This window comes from Pteropus alecto, unplaced genomic scaffold, assembly GCF_000325575.1.
Source record: "Pteropus alecto unplaced genomic scaffold, ASM32557v1 scaffold72, whole genome shotgun sequence".
Classification (NCBI taxonomy): domain Eukaryota; kingdom Metazoa; phylum Chordata; class Mammalia; order Chiroptera; family Pteropodidae; genus Pteropus; species Pteropus alecto.
In genome coordinates this window covers 21,918,362-21,939,805 of record NW_006436811.1, presented here as the reverse complement: position 1 = coordinate 21,939,805, position 21,444 = coordinate 21,918,362, and the positions used below count along the sequence as shown (strand labels likewise).

Genomic DNA, 21,444 nt, shown 5'->3' with positions numbered 1-21,444 from the left:
AGGGTATTCCTGTTCCAGATTTACCTCTTAACTTTCTCACCTCATCCAAAATGTTCTGGGCTCAGAGAGCTGGAATGATGAATGAGATACCACTCAGGGAACAATTTTAAAGAAGAAACTTTAGATATAATGTTACCATGGCCTGAATTTAAGGCCAGGCAGACATGTAGCACCATGACGTTACATGTGGGCTGCATGAATAAATATGTGCCCATCTGGTGAGTGTCACCTTCTCTCTGGCTGCACAATGCTCTGTAGGTCTTTACTATGGGCTATTACCAGCATGGAATGGTATTATGAAAAACCAGATTAGATAACTTAACTATATGATTATTATGGTTAATATATAAAGTCAGGTAAGAGAACCTTGGCATTCTTATCTTCAGCCCCAGTACAAACCAATTTTGTAGTGGAAAAATGTCCAATGCTCCCTCCCTAAATGCTCTAAAAGATATCAATAAATTCAGGTAAGGAAAAAAGTAAACAACCTATACCACAAACCATTTCTTAACCCCCTCAATTCTCTATGTCTGAGCTTATGGAAAAATTAACTCCTTAGACACGAGAGCTAATGTTTGCTTTTATTATCAGCTAGGTAATTATTCACTCAGTACAAGAAGAAAAAGCCAATATATTCTATCAGAGTAGAGCTAGTTTTTCAGGCAGACTACACACAGTCTGAATATTGCGATAGAATTTAAATCAGCCACCAAACGAGATATTTTTACACAAAGCTTAGATTATGAAACCTTGCCATTGGGAAAGAATACCAAATTGTTGTTAGTCATAAAGCAAGTAGAGAGGAGGTTACTAAACCCATTGGTCATGCACCATGTTCAATTGGCTCTCTAGATACTTTGGAAAGGGGTGGGGTGGGGGGGTGGAAGTGGAATTTCCCAGGGACTTTCCAAATGACTACAAAGACAAATGAGGATGAGAGAAAGAATAAGACCAAAGCTTACACTATGTTGCATTGTCCTCCACACAATCCTCTGGAAAGCAAGAGGAAAACAAATTTAAAGGAAAAAGAAAGAGAGATTATTCTATACATAATAGCACAGCACAGGTATAACGTTTAGCTTTGTAGGCCAGCATTCCACCCACCCCCACCCCAAACTCCCTCAGAACGACCAGTAAATATTTAAGAAGTCTGCACACACAGTACAATGTTGAGTACTTAATGGAGATTCAATGGTCTAAATCATCACTAACTTGCTAAATTAATTTCCAAGTCTGTTTATTTTTGTTTTTTTAATCTACTTTTATAAAATATATTCCTCTAAGATACACAATTTTAAGTACATTTTGCTCTAATGAATCAGCTGCAGTAAGTAACAGACATTCCCTGCCCAAGTGTGTTCAGGAGCCATATAGCATGTTGTGCTCTAATTTTCTGAGCTGTACAACTAATTGCATTTTACAAAGGATAATCTGAAATACCACTGTATGCTTAAAAAATTGAGCTATTTTTGTGTTGATCTATTTTTACATTCTGTACTTCCAGTGATGTTCCAGTGGAACTTTCTTTAAAAAGTTATAGTTTTAATCAAATTACTTTGATTATATCGTTAAAAAAAAAAAAAAAGGAAGAGAACCAATCTCTTCCTTTATGCTAATAGTCACCTCTGGGCTGTGACAGAAGTTCTGCTAGGTTGAGTGTTGGTACAAGGAGACACCATGATGGTGGCACCAGACTGTTAACCAAATTAGTTAACAAATCATGGCTGCTGGCAGAAAGAGCTGAGTCAGCTTTCCATCAGCAGCTGAATTTATATAAATATATTCATTCATTATTGAATAATAAAAATAACTTTTGGGTAGCACGTCTGAAAGCTTCTAACTACCTAAACTGCTTTTTTATGTCCATATAACATTAGCGGAATGGAACGCTAACCTCCACCACACAGAAACAAATGAAAGTGTTTCCTAGTGACATAAAAGGATGTACACGTTCCTTATGAATATAATAGAGGTTAAATGACGGAATCAATGTATTATTAAGAGAGCATTTTGTTTTGTTTTCAATTATTTTATACAAGTTTTAGCAGCAGTTTACCCAGTTTGGTGTTAGGGGCTTTATTTTTAAAACCCCACAATCACCAGTTCATATAAAATAGTTTTATGATAACTGATATAAGAATAGTTACCAACAGATCCCAAAGTTAACACCACTGGTACTAATTTTAAATGGTCGCAAGAAGCAATTCTCTGAGAGCTTTATAGTTATTTTCAACTGTTGTGAAAGGGGTGGGTGATTGGAAGATTCTTTTGATGCTGTCCTTTTAAGAACTTTCTCTGCTGAAACACTCAGGAAAGTTAGGGGAAGTTTTTTCCAGTTATTCTCCTTTTCTCAGACATGTGTTTCTTATAAATATTCAAGAAACATCTTTTTAGGGGAAAATTTAAACAGGAGTAGGTAACATGAGACTTGTTTATAAACAGTCAAAAAGGCTGTATGTAATGTATAGCAGACCCATCGGGAGAGTTCACCAATGCATTTATCTTGAAGAGGATTTTGTCTGACTGTTGCACAGCACAGTCTGGCCAAGGCAACTCCCTCACCTTTCCACTATTCAGATCTATGTTGAATCTGCAAAGGGAGTAAAAGCTTTGTGGGAGCCAACGGCTGCGAACAGAGATCCTGATGTTAGCTTCGGTCTCACTAGTGTTTCTCAAGAATAACCTTGTATGGCTCTTTTTAATGTGGAAATAGCCCCTTGCTCTTAGGTGCTGGGAAAGTAGCTCCAGGTAGGTTTATGGCTGGTTGTGAATTACAAATCACTAATTCTTACAATTTAGGAAGGAATCAGAATACAATTCAATTAAAAATTAATAAAACTGACATTTTCCCTCAGAGAGCCTAGAGCCACACCTATAAGGAAGTACTATATGCTGTCAAATAACATTTTAGAATAAAATTGGCTTATTGATTTAAATTCCTATGCTGAATCCAGCCTTTATATACTGAGTCTGGTCCTTGTTTATATGATTAACCATTATTAATTGTTTTTAGAAAAAGTTGATTAAGATTTTGGGGGGGGTGCTCAAAATAGAAAAGCTTAAATTAGTTTACTACTTGCCAATACACTTGAAGACCTTTATATTTGGGGAATTTTGAAGATCACCAATGAAGTTCCTTTATAAAAGTTTCAAATTTCAACTTTTGGATCAGATTTTAAACATCATGCGACATTCTCAATGTGTCCATGCTTTACTTAGGTTGTGCTAAATTGCAATAAATACTGTTGTCTTGAGAAAAATACTTTCCTTGCTCTACTTCTGTTTGTGAGTATGAGCATGAGCGTGAGTGTGTGTGTGTGTATTCATTTCTCCTGGGAAGGAGAGAAAACTGTGCTTCTGTTTCAAAGGGAAAAAATTAATTAGTAGTCATAGATACCATTATATTGTTCAAATTCAATGTAATTTTAGTGTATAATGTATCTGAATTGTTTTTAAATTTTATTTTATTGTGATAAGAACACTTATCATGAGATCTACCTTCTTAACAGATTTTTAAGCCCACAATATGGTATTGTTATCTACAGGCACAATGTTGCACAGATCTTCAGAATTTATTGACCTTAATTGTGTCTTAGTTCTTAAATGAGAGTTTATAAACAATTCTGAAAATCTGAATTGTTCTAATAACTTACTTTAGAGCCAAGTAAAATAGTAGAGAGAGAAAGAGAAAGAGAGTGAGATCAAACTCATACTTACCATTTGTGCTTCTGGTTAAAAGTTTCCAGATATATAATGGAATTTATAAAGTAAAATCCCAAACAACATAATCTTATGAAACCATCATTTCTTTAAAACAACTAGCTAGTTGTTTGGAAAAATCTAATTGGTTGCATTTTTTAAGAAAAAACAGGGGTGACTAATTTTAAATTTTTCCTGAAACTCTGAATAGAGAATAAACATAACCAAGGTAAAATAAAAAGTTGAAGCAATTATCCAGATAATTCTTTTTAAAAACCTACACTAAAGAAGGGGAATTATTTGCTAATAAACTGTAATAAATTTATATAATTTATTTATATAATAAATTCATATATTTATATAATATATTTAATAACTTAGTGGTTAACAATGCCATTTACCCCTTTACCTTGGCACTATGTGGATAGGCCTTTATGCTGTCAGTACTTCTGATTTTTATAGAGAAAATTGCTGATATATCCTTAAGTTGAGGCCAAACTCAACCAATTTAATCTTATGAGTTCTACACTTTAGAAAGACATTAACTAAAATGATAAAGTAATTTATTACGGTGACTACAAAAGTATTTTTGTAACTAGAAACCCTTGAGATCTGAGTTTATATGACATATTCAGATGTGGTTCAAATGTTTTATGACCTTAAGGTTCTTATCTGCTAATTTTACATCAAGATAATTGGCAAAGCATTAATAGCACTTACAATTACAGGTATATAAGCTGTTTATAGTACTATAAATAGTACAAATTGCATTGAAAATAACTGGGCAATATTTCTATGAAATTATGAGATTTTCATTATTTATAGCAAAATTTGACTTTAAAAAACACATTAAAAATTGTGTTTACTATGTTCATGGTTGTATTCTCCAAGTAAATTATTTTGATGATAGATATCATTCGGTTCCCTGACACACATTTAAATAGATCAAAGAGTGAATATATCTAAAGATTCTAACTTTTTAAAGACATATAAAAAAGAAAAAAATAATAGTAATATTCATCTGAGGTTTCCTGGCCAGGTGTTTCAAACAGACAACTTTACATATAAGGAGAATTCACAATAAAGTTACACTGTATAATAACTGAATAAATAACTTTGGCAGATAAATAAGAAATGTGTTATTGTATAATTATATCTCTGGAAGATATAGTAACTTAATCTTCAAATTAATATTTCAGAAGAAATATGAAGTTGAAAATTTGGCCACTGCATGAGTGGATTAATGGTGATAAGAATTCTTAAATAATCTAATTCTTGACCTAAAAGGAAGATCTCATTACTTTTCAATATTCTAATTAAGACCAGGAGCAGATATAAGAGTAAGATGACTTTTTCCCATCACATCTTCTGAAGAATAACCTTGGTAACAGAAAGCAGCCACGATGGCCATCAATCTGAGAGAACTCACCAGCCGGTCCAAGCTCGTGCCTGCAGCGGTTGTTGGTCTTTCCTCAGGATTGTAAGGCCTGAACCGTGTATTAAAATTTTCAGGAGCTGAGCGGGCGGATCTGAGGGCTGGTGCAGGTTTGGGTTGACCGCATCCCTGAAAGACCTGGAAGAAACATTGAAAAGTTAAGAAAGTTACACATTGAGTTTCTTCCTAAGATTATGATGCCAAAGTGTGCAATACAATGGCTTTGACATTTTTTATGGAACTCTTACTTTCAATAAACTCTGAGCTTGAGATTTAAACAGATCTCACTAATATAATAGAAAGAATTACCCAGACAGACATGGAGTGAGTATGTGCCCTGATTCCTATTTTCAACACGTACAATCAATCCTCATTATTCACAGATGCCATATTTGTGAGTTTGCCTACTCACTAAAATTCATTTGTAAGCCCAAAATCAATACTCATGCACTTTGGCAGATATGGATAGAGTGACAAAATTTAGAGTTGCTCTATATGAGTGTTCCTGGCCGAGTTCAAACAAGGGGAGGCTCTGTCTTCGACTTGGTTATCAGATCCACTGATGATTGGTCACAGGCCTTGTGTTCAATTAACCCTTATTTTACTTAATAATGGCCCCAACACACTAAAAGTAGTGATGCTGGCAATTCAGATATGATAAAGAAAAGCTCGAAGTGCTTCCTTTAAGTGAAAATGTAGGAATGTATAGGAAAAAACATAGTATGCATAGGATTTCATACTTTCAGAAGTTTTAGGCATCCATTGGGAGTCTCAGACAGTATATCCCATGGATATGGGGGATTCTTGTATTAAAAATACGAATGTAATAATTATTTCATACGATGTTCGCAGGACCAAAGGAATTGTGTTCCAGATATTTTTATGTACTTGAATTTGGAATTCAATATATATCTATTTGGGATTCCTGTTATCATGACAAATATATTTTATGTATACCATATAATGCCGAAAAAACTTCAGTGATGCCCCTTTGAATAATGAAAATCTCTACTGGAAGAATTCTTTGAAAACATTCTCTTGAGCAGTGGTGTGAAAATAGGACAAGCAAATATTGATGAAGTCCATATAATGACAGTTTCTTCTAATTTCCTTGTTGACAGCTGTTCATGTCACAATTAAGAATGCTGTGAGAAATCAAACATTTAATTGTAATGATCTTAGGGACTACACTGCCAGTTCTTTTCCACAGCGTTTTCACTCAGGATGGTGTGGGGATATCTCTTTGCTGTTTTTAGCAGAAGCTTTGTACTCTGCTATTTATTGAGAAATAATACCTTTACTAAAATTACAGGAAATATAGTAAGATTTTCAGGAAATTTTGATAAAGTTTAACTTGATGTTTCTCCCATTTCTACACAGGAGATGGTTCTACTCTTAGATACTTTTTTTCAGTATACTTTTTTGGTACTATTTATGTCAGCTAATTCTTAACTTACATGTGTATGTTTAGAATGCATTCCTTCTGGTTTTGTAATTTGATTCTGTGTTGTTTAACTCTGAAATAAGCATTTTTCATCAGGCTTTTTATGGGATTCTGCTGAAGTACACAGAGAGCTCTTGAGTGCCATTACCAATGACAAATTCCATCTTGAGATACCATTCATTTAGTTTTACCACTACAGGTAATTTCTCTTTTGTTGTATTCAAAAGTTCTCCTACAACTCAGAATTTTGCAGAGCAGGAGGCACTTTGTCTTTGCATTCTTAGAGATTGGTTTTAACACACTATTGATTATTCTTCTCTCACACAATTTCAGAAGTTGATGGTATAAACCAGTGAGATAACGATAGTGGGCCCTTTCCTCCCTAGGGCCTAAATCCCTTCCTGGTGGCAAGGTCACTGCCAAGGTCACGGCTGATGGAGGGCATTAGCGTTTCCAAAGCTCCAGGGTTCTGCTGAGCATGCTAGTTTGGATTGCTTTGAATATGACAGCTGACTTTTAAAAAGTGCAATGCCTAAAGCAAAACAATATTGATGGCCTGGCCGAGATTTCTTGAAGCTGGGCACTGAAAGAGTTAACAGACCTTCTTAATTTGCCCTTTGGAAAAATCTGGCTCCCTGGTTTAAGTTAAATCAAAGGAACGAGAAATGCCCTGAAAGAACATTATTGTTCTAGAGGATATTTTATCATAATGGAAAACTTTACCACTTGTTTGATTGTTTTAGGAGGGTTTTAATTATAACAGAATATGCCTTAGTTGATTTAGCATAGTAACTTTCTGTTATTTTTATATTAGATTTGGATTTTGAAGATGGCTTCGGTGCAGAAATTGCTGGGTCTATGATCCAAACTGAAGAACACAGTGACTCCTAATTATTGTGGAAACAACAACTAACCCCATAATCCAGGGGAAATCTTCATAAAAACTTGTCAAGATATGAATCTTGAAGGTCCTTCAACACAGATTCTGTTAAGCCCTTAGAAAAGGAAATTGTCATAAGAGAGACTTTAGGGAGGAAGTGTCAGGCCTAGGAATCGAGAGCTGTTTTTCAGAATTTTACAGACCTAAAGTGAACAGTGGAAAAGGGGCTGGAGAATCAACTTGGACATGATTAAAAACCCTTGTATGATTCTCATGCAGAGAATATATCGTAAATAGCACAAATCTTTCATATAACTTAGATGATTTACGAAGTGAAAATTATAATTTTATCTTTGATACATGTATTATAAAAACATGAAGTTCACATGGTGGATGACAAAAGGAATTATGCAGAACATGTGGACTGTCTCAGATGCTTTCCTGAGCTTGCTTTTGTAGCATTATAGTTAGACAAAGTTCTGTGGCTCTTGAGGCCCAGGTCTACACTGAAAAGACCAATGAGCCTTTTTCCTGGTGATCTGGGTACCTTAATGTTTTATATTTGCAATAAGAGGAGACACAAAAAAGGGATAATGTAGCAGAGGCAGGCTGGGGGAGCGGTGGCTTAGGTTAAATGAGAGTCGGTACATCAAGGTTCTCCACAGAGTGGTCAGGGCTGGAGATGTAGTTTTGAATCATTGGCCTGAAGATGGTATTTAAAGGTCTGAAACTGGTTGCATTTACCAAGGGCAAGTATGTAGATAGGTGGCAAATGGGACTGAGGACAAGCGGTTCCATGCTAACATTCAAAGGATCTTCCCTGAGCCTTCCTTAGTTGCCTGCTCTATCAAATGGGAATAAAAATGTTTACCACATAGATAGACTCTGACGAGAAAATGAAATACATAAGGTAGGGAAACAGAAGCCAGTGTCTGGGAAAGTAGGTGCTTGATAAGAATTAGCTAATTATATCATTTTATGGTCTGGTCTTTCTAGAAGTTTTGGTTTCTGAGTACGGAGATTTGAAGAAAAAAAAAAACATTTGGGCTGATGTTTCTTAAATGCTTTCCACAAAATATTATTTTCAGGGGCTAACAGCCATTACATAAGCAATGGAGTACATGTGTTAAGGTTAAAACAGGTCTCTCAGCAGGGCTTCGTCATGCCAACGTGTGTTCTGACTTGTCAAAAGGGAGGTAATGTTTCCCAAAATTATCTGGCCATGGGTTCCCCAGGAGGTTCTCACAAGATGGGTGTTCCAGGAAACATACCCTGGGAAGCACTGTGAAGCTTGCTCTAACTGGCCAAGAGAAGGAGCGATTCACATGAAATTGCATTTACTTAGAGGTATTTGTGAAGCCATTCTACGTGCCACTACCTTTAATTAGAGAGATAAAATATTATTATAAGACACTCAAGGTCTTCTCTTTCCAACAGAACAGAAGTTTCTAGAGAATACAGCTTCAGGCTAAGCTGCCTCATTGTGGAACAAATCATTAGCTCTACTCCTTGACGAAACGGAATCAGTATTACCTCCTGCCTGTGTCCCTCCGAGAGATGGTGAAAGGGATAATTAGATAATTTGGAAAAGTTTTTGAAAGTCCCAATGTAGACAGATGCTACAGATGTACAAAAGAATTATCTATCCTTCCCTCCTAGCTGTGACTCACAAAACCTGTGAATTTCCGAAAGATAAGTGGCGCATGCATCCTCTCTTAAGAGGATTACTAAAATAATGTTTCAAAAGTCTGTTGGCGTTCTGAGATTAAAGAAGTTGACATTAAAGATAGAAAGTACTGAAAAAAGAGCTGTTTGGGAGGGACGAGAAAGAGAAGGAGGTGTGCTGGTAACAGGTTTGAATGCTGTGTCTCAGGTTTCTAAATACAAGTATGTTTCCTTTAACAATGCCGCAGCATCTTAAAATATTTCCCTTAATATAACTAAGACTGTGTGCACTTTTTCAGAGGTCCCCATAGCTTTATAGCTATATCTTTTGTCTTCTTTATCTTCTGCAGATTGATTATACATTCACAGAAGTCTGGCAACCCAAGAAGCAATGGTTGCAGATCAATCCTGTCTTAACTCGTCTATCTTTTTAAAAAAATTTCTATCTTCTAGTTTCTATGCAGTGAGTGTTTATTATGGTGGGAAAGATGTGCTATTCCCATAAATTGTTTTGAAATTTGCAAAAAGAACTCTGATCATTTATATTAATATAGGTGGCAGTTAATGCTACCTAGATTTAATTGGAATTGATGTTTTGAGAGTAATGTTTTATTTACTTATTAGATTCTAATTTGTATTACAGTGTTAATAAATGAACTATTTGTTAGATGACCATTTGGGGAATTCAAATCTATCCCATTTGTTCCTAAGGAAACAGAAACTATCATATCTGCATTGGCTCTGCATATATTTTGTACAAGTGCAGCCATGATTTTCATAAGAGACAGCTGTGGTATAATAGAAAGGTCATGGATAACAGTTTAAAAGCTTGGAGTCCCAACTTCGGTCTTTCTCCTGACACGTGTGTGACTTTGGGGTAACATTTTCTCCCCAACTCTCAAGGCTATTGTGAAGATAAAATAATATGATGCTTAGAAAAGACACTGAAAAAATGAGAGAGAAAGGTATATTATTATTTTATCTGAAGTAATCTGTAATTAAATAGGACAATAACAGGTAAAAAATCGAATTTATGGATTATGCAGAGTGATGCATGAATAATTTAAGCTCCATGAAGAATAGGATCTTATACGTTTTGCTTATGCTGTATCCCAGAATTTGTAAGAGATCCCAGCACACAGTATGTGTTTGAAAAAAAAATCGGGAATAAAAGATAATGTATAAATGAAATTTTTAGTTATAATTTCCCCCTTTTGCAAGCATTATTGAAGGCAATTAGGAGGTAGGTATCTGCAATGAAAAGAAAAGAAAGGAAAGAGAACTAACCTTTATCGAGTGTCTATTATGGACCAGATACTCTCTATGCTATGAGTTTTATACTTATCTCAAAGAATCAATTATCTCTTCAAAATCAAAGTTTAACACATCTTCCCTAAGCTTCAGAAAATACAATGAATCATGCATTTGTGAAAAAAATCGTTTGCTATTTCTTTTACTGTATTTACCGTGTATGCCAACTTAAAGCAAAACCAAATCAACAACTTTAAGCTAATAACTAGAACCAAAAAATCTTCTTTCTTAATCATTTGATAGTAGCTACTCATTGTGTTTGACAAGTGAGTTAGAGAGCGGAGGACTTTGTGTACAAAATTGTCAGGCTCGGCTCTCTCATTGTTGGTGGGCAAACTAAGAGCCATGGATTCTGGAGATAACTGGGCTCACATCTCAGGCAATGGCTGTTTCTTGTACCAAAGTGGAAAACAGCTTGGGCTGTATGCAAAGCCTACCTTCCTGATTCTTCCACTCTGTCAAAATGGGAAGCAGCAGCACCCACACATTGCAGAGGTTGTATCTATCCCGTCCCTAATTGTCTAGGCGCAGTGCAGAGCTGGGGGCTCTTTCTCAAAGTGAAGGTGAAATGTGAAGGGTGACATAGGTGTGCAAAGGGATGTCCACGTATCATTGGTAAATGTGAAGAAGTTAAAATATTTTTAAGAAACATTTCATTAAAAGTAGTAGCAAGAAGAGCTACATCGTCACCATGGTACAAGATTGAAGTGTCATTCTAGAGCCTCATTTCACACATTTTTTTCTGGTTCCTAACAGCATTCTGCTAATATACTGTGAAGTGTTTTCCTGAATATAAATTTAAAACGTTTTAATAATGACTTCTTTCTTTAGCTATAAAATCATTATACTCATTACATAAACATTTTAAGTATCAGGACTTTTTATTTTTATTAGTTTGTCAATTGTTTGCACGGAGTCTCATTTAAGAAAACAGGTTTTCATCCTTACGTCTCAGAAAAATCTCTCCTCTCATCTTCCTTCCCCTTTCCTTTCCTCTTCCCCTCCCTTCCTTTCTCATTCTCTTCCTCTCTTTCTCTTGCTCCCTGATACATGCATTTCTTTTCTTAAAGATTGATTACAATGGTCTTTTGGCCAAGTTTGCTGGCAAACTCTTAAGTCCCTAGATGGGTTCAGGATTTTGTGAAAAAATTCTTGGTTATACTGAATCAAGTCAAGTCATCGAGTTCAGTTTTGGCTGCTTTTCATTGGCTTCATTTTTCGAAAGCCAGCTACTGTTTTAGTTTTAAGGTTTTAAAAATTTACTCTGATGCTTATGCAGCTAGGTTCCAGAAAATATCAGATTTGTTACATACTTCTTAAAATAGTTTCTTCAATAAAAGCAAATTCTTTCCATTGGCTTGAGGACATAATTTTTTTTCTTTTTCCTTGAGGGTTTTGCATTCCTTAAATAACAGAACACCTTGATATTTCCTCCCAAATGGTGAGTAGTGGGGAGTTACAAGAAACTGAACAAAGCATATTTTGAGTGTGGAGAGAAAGAAACCCTAACCTTGTTGGCCTGGCTAAATGATGATTTCATACTGTATTAGTTTATAAGGTTTAAAGCAATTTTTAAAAGATCACTTTGCAGAATTTACATAAACATGCAAATTTCAGCATGTTTCATCTGTATCATCCATTCAACCCACCACACAACAAATATTTGTTGAGTGTCACTAAGGTCACACATAGGTGCTGGGCATATGCCAACTGGTCATGTCCCTGTTCCCATGAGAGTTCTGACAATAAATCAGGCAATTACGATGGAATATAATAACTGTAATGAGAGTACCCATGAGGGGTAACTAACCCAGACTGGAGAGTCAGAGAAAGCTTCCTAGAATAGCAATGGTGTACTGGAACTAGCTCTTACTGGCTTACAAGACCACTTGTGAATTTTGCAAGCCAGTCATTAAACAAAATGATTATTAAAAGTTAAACTGTATAAACTAAAAATTATATAAATTACATCAAAAACAAAGTAATACATATTCAAAATATTACTTTCTAATTATTTTACTATTATCTATACTCTTGGAGCTATGCCAATTATATATTGGGGTTATTTATGTATAATTATGTCGTGTTGTGTTATACTCTGTGTTCAGTGATACCATGTTGATAGCTTGAAAATACCATAGAATTTGCCAAATACTACAAACTAGCATGTTTTTTGGCACAGAGAGCTGATTGTGCAAACATTTACTAGTTTACCATTGAATCTTGCCTGGAAAGTAATGAAATAATTGAAGTATACCTGGCAAATGATGTGTACTGGGGGGTGGGAGATGGAGAGGATAGAATATTACAGGATGAGGAAACAGCATATAAAAAAGCATGAAGATGACAGAGGATGGTTCTGAGCAACAGATGTCTAGTCCATAGAGAGGTTCTCTTACCTCCTAGATTAAAAACTTCTGTTAGGACTCAGGCCGATTTGGTTTTCTTCACTATTATCTTCGTGCTATCTAGTATGGCATTCAGAGGATAATTGATGCTCAATAACTACTTGCTTTAATAATTTAAGGTGAGGAGAGTGGTGAGTAGTGGGGCCAAAGGGGCAGGCTAAGGACCATATCATGTAGGGCTATGTATGGGCTCTATTCTAATGGCAACAGAGAACCATGGAAAGATATTGAGCAGAAGAATAATGTAAACTTATTTGCATTGTCAACGATCCCTCTGGCTACAGTGTGGGGAATGAATTGGAGTGTGGCAAAACCAAAGGCAGGAAATTAATTAGGAGGCTATAACCCCTGTATGTGATGATGGAATTAGGGGAGCTACTATGAGTAGAGTCGAGAGACATTTAGAATGACGATTGAATAGATTTCATTATGGACTGATTATGAGGTAAAGGAGAGGGGAAAGTTGAAGAGTCAGCAGCGTTTTTTGCCAGGACAAAAGAGAGGTAGGAAGTGTTCTCTGGGATAAACCCTGGGGGCGGGAAGGGTTCCTAGGAGGACTATTAGCTCCAGTTAGATAGGCATATTTGAGGTGGCAGGTGGAGGTGTGCAGCAGCCACTTTGATAAACAGATGTGAACAGGAGAGTAATTTGGGATAGAGATTTGGGATAAAAACTCCTACTGTTGCTATAGCAAACAGAAAATTGAGTCCGAGGCACTCCAAATTGTCTACACAAGAATTCTTTTTGTCACCCACCCACATGAACCCCGTGGTTTGAAAATGTTTTGTCTAGCTAACAGATTACATGTATTTGTAAATAATTTATTGATTTTCAATTTGTAAGACATCTAAGCTATTTGGCTAATGGTGTGCAAGACATATTCTTGGACAATAAAAGAGGTGAAATGAAAGAGATGTGCAAAATGTATTAGAAGAAAAGATCTACAGAAAGTTATATATCATTCAGTTTTCTGGCAGAACAAGTAGCTATCAACGAACAGAAGTAGCTCCTTCAGACGTTTAAATATAGGCTGGCTGGGGCAATGGGACTACCGTGCTCACTCCGAACAGAAGTAGCTCCTTCAGACGTTTAAATATATGGCTGGGGCAATGGCTCTACCGTGCTCACACCATATCCTTGAGTACAAGGAAAGTACTAAGAGCTGGGGATAACTGTGTATTTGTGAGACCAGGCAGAGGAGACTGAAATTTCTCTGACATGATAATCCACTGTCCATGGGAAGCGTGGTCCTAAGCCGTTCTCGTTAAGGCAGGAGGGCGTTGGAAGAAGATTTCTTTCGGGAGAGCAAGAGAGAACTTTCTGCTTCTCTGAGAACATAATGAGTGTTAAAAACCGAACTGAGTTTAAATCACCTACACTTAAGTATAGTATATTAAATGTAACCTTCTCATCTTTTGCCCTGAAGTTAAAGAAAATCTTAAGATAAATCTCCTAAGATTACAGATAATCAGGAGTTTTATTTTATCATCAAAAGGAGAAAAAACAATTAGTTTTATTTCTTTTACATGGAAGGAAAGTTAAAACTAGTTCGCTTTGGTGCATATCCTATAAATGCATCATAAGCATTTTCCTCAAACCTTCATTTTACTTTATAAAAAAGAGGTACCCCCCACCCTGTATCTAGCATCTGAAAAATCTGACCCTATTATTCTGACCCTATGTTACAGACAGCAATTGAACAGATTCTGGTTTTCTGTATAAAAATGAAGAAATCAAAGAATAAAAAATATTTCAAGGTCACTACTTCTTGGTGAGGTATTATAAGTGAAAGCTGATGGGCAGAACGTAAACTTTGAAATTTGAATAACCAGAGAAAATATTCTGAATCTAGAAAGCACGAGAACTTGCTCTTTTCTTTTTAAAAGAAAACTAAAGAAATAGAAATGGAACATAAAGCTTTGCAAATAGTATGACCATTCACTTTCTTCTCAGAGATCAGACAGAAGGGACCAAACCACTTGTCAATGGAGCAGAGCAATTGTTTTGCAAATGTAAGAATAATGTGATATTAGGCAGAGGTCACTGAAATATCTTTAAAACTCTTTGCTGGCATTGGCGCGGCAAACAAGAACAGACTAGATGTTGGGTTGTCAACCTTTGTCTCCACCCACTCTGCTCTTCCCTTCAGCCTGCTTTCTTCTGAGGGTCTGTTCATTAGACATTTATTCAGAGCCATATCATACCATGTCATAGGCCAGGCAGAAATACCTATCCCTTTCGAAGTGGTTCTCTGCCATTAAAAATATCATCTTGCATGAATGAATTTAGATGCAGGTGTGTTTCTATTAAACCTGCTCTTCTGATCTTAGATGCTAATGATAAGTTCACAGACCATCATAAATGAGGTAAAGCCATAGAGTCCACGTTCTTTATAATTTACGTACCATAGACATTTTCAATAATAACTATTAAAATGCTTAACTTTTATGAGTGGTTTTCATTTGACATATTCCATACTAAGCATTTAATATGGATTATATCATTTTACTCTCCCATGACTCGATGAGCAGGTACTCCTAGAATCCTCATTTTTAATGTAAGTTAACTGAGTTTAGACAGAGAAGGAATTTGCCCTAAGTGACACAACTAGTAAAAACCAGATCCTGGATCTGTATGATGTCAAAATCTGATCTTATAACCTTTATGCTTTTCTAAAGAATACTAGACTAACTTCAAGTACATTTTAAGGATTTTCTATTCCTTACTGTTAAAATATCTGGCATTATACTTTCATACTCTGAATTCAACTCAGCAAAATAAAATGTTTCTTCCATGTGTAAAATGACATGTTTAGATGGTTCTCTGTATAATCTAAGACTGAGTAAGATATAGTTCCTGTCTTCTCATAATTTATAATCCCTGGAAGAAGGAGGTAAGTACAAAAGTAATCATGCTACAAGGATTAAAATGTTTACTGCCTTAAGAAGGGCAAATGTAATACTGAGGCTCAAAGACAGGGAAGATAAACACTATCTTCTCTGAATAAACATATATTTATTTAAACTAAATTATAAATGTTGTCTTCATAGTGGAAAGAAGATATTTTCTCCATGTGAATTCCCAAGATATTATTCATACCTAAAGATCCAGAGAAAAGAAAAATATTTGGATGCTAGGAAAAGAAACCTAATTATTAGTGAAGAGATAATATTAGTAAAATTATAAACTGTTAGAGCTGAAAAGGACACATTTCAATCAACCCCTCATTCTCCAGATGAGGAAACTAAGACTAGTTATAGGCAGAAACTATTACATTCTTTTTCCATTCTCTTAGGCTTTTTCATCTATATTTGATATGTAGATTCAGAAAGAATTGTCTGAAGAAAATTAAATACCTGAAGGCCATCCTGCTCTTCTGTAATGGGTTCTACTCTCATCTATAATAAGTATTAATTGAATGGATGGTTTCAATTGGAATATAATACGTCTTCCTTCTTAATTTAGATTATATCTGACAAACCAATTTTTTCCTGGATTAGGTTTGAAATTGCTCCTAATATAGTTAAATTATATTGAGTGAGATCAGTTTCATCTTCCCTGATAGGATAAGAAGGAATTATCAACACATCTAAAATTCAAAGGCAGAGACTCAGAAACTTTTGTTCTCTCTTCCCATGGGGGAATTTCCAAAAACCTGCAAAGTTCTTTGATTTGGGTGGGTAACAGAAGTGGTGGAATAATGAGAGTGTTTTCCTGTCTTTGATGAAGATTGTGAAGTTGGTGAATGTAATAAGCTTGGTTGGAGCTTGAAGAGCTAACAGCTTATGTTTCTTATTAGTAGGTTCCCTGTAGTATGTTTCAGGCAACAGCCATCCAGTGCTGATGAGTATCTGGTCCTGGTGGGAAGACGCTTACTGAGGAAACAGTGGCATATACTGGAAGATCTTTTTCTTTGGATCAGACAGCTCTGGGCTGTGATCCCAGCCCAGCCACTTGTTAGTTGGAACACCTCAAACAAGCTACTTCATCTCTCTAAATTTAACATTCTTTACCAATAAATTTAACATTTTTTTACTTACAAAGGAAATGAATACTTTATATTATTGCAGTGAAGATTTGAAATAGATATATAAGGCATCTAGAAAAAGAATGACACGAGAGCAGAGAATTTGTTTTTCCTCTACTGTATTCTTCATGTCTGGTACGTGGCAGTGTATTTGTTGAATAAATGCAGTAGGGGCTCAATTAACAGTAGCCATGATAATTATCATTGTTACTAGGTGATTATTTGTGTAAAAGAACCAATAAAAGTTTTAATATGCTATGTCCTCAGTCTTTAAAAATATACATATATATCATGTCATATCATATTGTACAAAAGATATACAAATCAAGAATCTGAAAAGAGTGCCATAATATATTACCACAATAATATAATTTCATTATAAATATTGGTTGGCCAATGTATTTTTTTAAAGGAATGTCAGTGTGCTTACTCCTAACAGCTTACCCGTGGGCTAAATCAGAGAGGAAAAGGATCTGACAATACTTATAAAAACAGATCTAAGACAAGATTGGGTATGAACATACATGGTGGGATGAATCTTCTCATTGGTCTGTAAATATCACTAATTCATGATTTCAGTGATGAAGTACAAAAGATTAGCTAGCTGTTCCCTACTATAGATATAGTGAGAACCACTGCGTTAGAGAAGGGAGAGTTCTTATCTGAAACTATGGTGTGTTCATCTTTTGCCTCCAGATAGAAGAAGAAAGAAAAAAGTAGACTGTTATATTTTGTACTATTACAATCTCTAGGGAAGATTAGAAGCAATGAATGATGATCTAGATAAGAGAATTATTTCATTCGCATTTAGAATGGTGGGAAGTTCTAGGCATACTTTAAAGGAAATCAGATAGAAAAACAGACAATTCAAGTCCTGCTGGCTTTACCACCTGTTTCCTTATCTTCTCATGTAAGTTTTGCTGAAAACTATTGCACTTTCTCTTAATACTTGGTCTATTCAGCAAATATTTACTGAACCCTACCCTTGTGTGAGATTGGCTTTGCAGGCACCCACATCATTTTCATGCAGTGACTAGCAATGTGGTTCTGCAGTCAGACACTTCTCTATATACTTACTTCTCAAGCACCATGAGACCTTTATAAATTCCTTAACTATTCTAAGCTTTGATTTCTCACCTGGAAAATAAGGGAGATCTATCTCATCGCAAGCATTGCTATGTTACAAAAAATAAACCGTATAAAGCACAGTACAGTCCCTGGCAGTAAGCGCTCAACAAATGGCCTACAGTTATAAATATTGTTGCTTTTCTGAAAGAAGCTCTGGAATGACTGCTGTAATAAAGTAAATGATTTTCCAAGGAGAAGTTGCCAGTAATATCCTGGAGTAAAAAGTCATTTTAACTTGTAAGGTTTATAACTCTCAGGATGTCTGGCCTCCAATTAAGAAATAGTTTCTGACCTCACCAGAAGCTTGCCTATCAGTAGTTAACGAAGTCTCTGGTTATACAAATACTCCAACAGAAGTCTGGAAATTCAGAACTTCACATTTGATGAGACTGTTTATCAACAGTGACTTAGGGTTCCTTTGAAAAAGGAAAAATTCAACCATCCAGTTCTTAGCTATAATGTAGATTTTAGATGTTAGTGAATGCATAATTTCATGCATGTGGCTTATAGAGAAAATAAAACTACATATTTTCAAATTCTATTCTCTTGATGAAATAAAACGTCTTCTGGAACATACCCATTTCATCAGCAAATCCTGTTGTTGTTTCCAGCTGAATGTGTCCAAATTCCAACCACTTTTTACTTCTCCACTGTATTAAAGTCTGCTTTCGGTCCTTCCTCCATACCCTCTTCCCCATCAGACTTTGCTTCCTGTCCTGGCCCTCTTTCCCGCAGGCCCTAATTGCCCTCCTTTCTCCCCGATTCTGTAACTCACTCCCTTCCCTTTTCTCTGTGTCAAGACTACCAGACACACTTTATAAAAAATGTTTCTAACTCATTTGACATTTTTTGTACCACTATTTTATGCCCGTCCATACCGTATCCTCTCATGGGAGTGTACTCTTACATGTCGCGTATTATTTCTACTCTTGATTTTGACATTTCTTACAAAGAAATGTGTCTTTTAAAAGTACAGTACTTGTGAACAGCCATACTGTTGTAATATAGTTAGACAAATGCCACAAAAATGTCTCATCCATATTCTGGTAATAAAAGAAGTCTATCTGACCTCTTAGAGAATTTTTAATAGAATAATTTGACTTGAACACATATGCTCGCACACCAATGAAAACTTTTGCTTCTAAGAAGTGCGGGATGCTCTCAAGCCATAGACAGTTTCATCCACATGTTTTCCATGTCCGATTCTCTAGAGCTTTTGAACACCAGTAACCTTAGCGCCTGGTCACTCAAGCATTGCTGGGATGTTAGTCTCTCAAAAAAACATTACTTTGTTTCTAGGCAATAGATTTGAGAGGAATAGATGAATGCTAGTTTTTCACAGGAAAGAAAGAAAATAGATTTTCACAGAATCCCCAAACGTGCTATTTCCCTAACAGGTGACAGCAATTTGGAACATCCTTTTTACACGGGGTATCCCAAGCTCATTAAAGCCCGGAACTAGGCCTGTGAAAATCTCAGTCCATCTATTTCCCAAGCAAAGTGAGAAAAGGACCCAGGCCACATTCCTTCTTATCTTACTTGCTACCAATTCACCCTATAAAGCCCAAATCTAGTTGATTCATACTCAGCCAAGAAGATATAGTATGAATTCCCATCCTAGTTAGATTCTATGGCTTCTTTCTGCTCTGTAATTTCTCTGCACCACCCATCCTCTCCTCCCTGATTGTATTTAAAGTCTCTTTCACAAAGAATTTTAAAGATCAAAGAAAGCTAAGTGTGCAACTCCTTGCCTGACATATTTTTGTGTCATTTAATGTTTCATTAAAATTTAATCACTTAGTCACCAGGTTTAAAAGACTGATAAAGATTTGGTTAGTGTTTCATGATAGGGAGACTGGTTAAAAAAAAAAAAAAAAAAAACAGAAGGACATTATGAAGTTGTCGATGTGGGTAAAAGGGGGTAATGAAGGAAAAGGCTGGGGAACCATTGCAAACTTCTCAATTTTGCTTAAGGCGGTACTGTTTATCTTCAAATAGGTGGGGACAAATAAAAATTGTGCACCTGGTATTTGTGTTCTGCAGCTGCAAACCCAGAAGCTCTGTCTCATATGATTTATGAAAATGTACTACTACTTTTTTTTTAATGTGTGCTTGACTTTATACAAGGGAGCATTTTCCCCTGAAGATACATTAATGAAGGTTACACTGTAGTCTTAAAAAAGGAAGTCAGATGGAATGTTTAATTATTTACAATTGAACATATAGAACACTTGCCTGGTTTGCACAGCTGAAGATATAATTAGAAGTTCCTCGAGAGAGAACAGGGTAAGGGTGTGTAGAAACTTCAAACATTAAAAGGAAAATTTCCCCCAAATTGCTCACAAATGTGAGGGATTAGTCAATATACTTGGGGCTCTCTGAAACTTTTTAGCAGCCAATAATTTCTTCATGATTGAGTAGTTGTGAATGAAAAGATTGCTTCCTTTCTCAATGCCATTTTGTTAGACATTTTTAATGAAGTAGCAAATTTGTAGCTTGACAGGAAAAGCCCACTGACAACGTATTAGAATTTATAATCCCAGCCGACATATCTGGTTACTCCATTTTTAGATTACTATACTTTCCTTATTAGTAGACATATGACTAATGCAAATACCTTTGCAGACACCTGCATGCTGTTTTCTTGCATGTTCATAATGGCTTCAGATATCTTGACATCTATAGGGTCCATGACCAACTCAATGTTGAATGGTCCTTCCAGTCGCTCTGCCACCAAGAGCATTGCATCTGTTAAAACACAGGAGCATGATTTACTTGAGAAGCGAGAGCTCCAGGTTCTTAACCTGTGTTTAAACATTTCCAACACAACTGGCTAAAAAATAACCATTCATTCAAAATTTGTGTTTGCTTTTATATAGTCTAAACTGGAAAGGAAGGTTAAATCTTAAAGAAGTATTTTATTTCATTTGAAGATTTGAAATTATTACATGTATAAAATAAGGCCTGAAAATAAGAAAATTAGTTCAAATTAAGAGAGTAAAAGAGTTAAACATATCTAACTATTGCACAAGAACTAAAAAAAAAAAAAACCAAAAAACCCCCCCAAAAAAACAATGTTAGATCAGGGATCAACTGCATTTCAAAAATGGAGTCTAATCTCTTCTGGAGTGTGGGGAAAATTGACAGTATTGGAGAAGAAGTGATAATTTGTGAATTTGGATGCACAAATGTAGACTCAATTGAAACATATCTATGTGTGCGAAGCATTTCTGGACTTCTTGAGAAAAACAGGCCTTGTCTCTACTTTGTGCTGTCATTCTACTTTGCATTCCTCTGTTGTTACACTTTGACACCCTCAGGGGTAGGGCAACTTCTCTTACTTGGTTTATTCAAGGGTTATTATGGTGCCTGTTGCACTGTAAGCTCTCAAAAAAATGTCTATGAAATCACAGTGAACTAAAGTATTGCTTGGGAAGTTTTAGTTAT

The 21,444-nt window shown here is 35.6% G+C and overlaps 1 protein-coding gene across 1 annotated transcript in view; it reads right to left on the bottom strand.

Annotated features, from left to right (window-relative positions):
• Positions 1 to 21,444, bottom strand: part of GPC6 (glypican 6) — a 982,218-nt gene that overhangs the window by 81,485 nt on the left and 879,289 nt on the right. Inside the window, exons 5-6 of the mRNA XM_015590907.2 lie at positions 20,615 to 20,745; positions 5,129 to 5,272 (exon numbers count right to left, since the gene is read on the bottom strand). Coding sequence (XP_015446393.1) covers positions 5,129 to 5,272; positions 20,615 to 20,745 — 275 coding nt within the window. The remainder of the gene's footprint in view (positions 1 to 5,128; positions 5,273 to 20,614; positions 20,746 to 21,444) is intronic.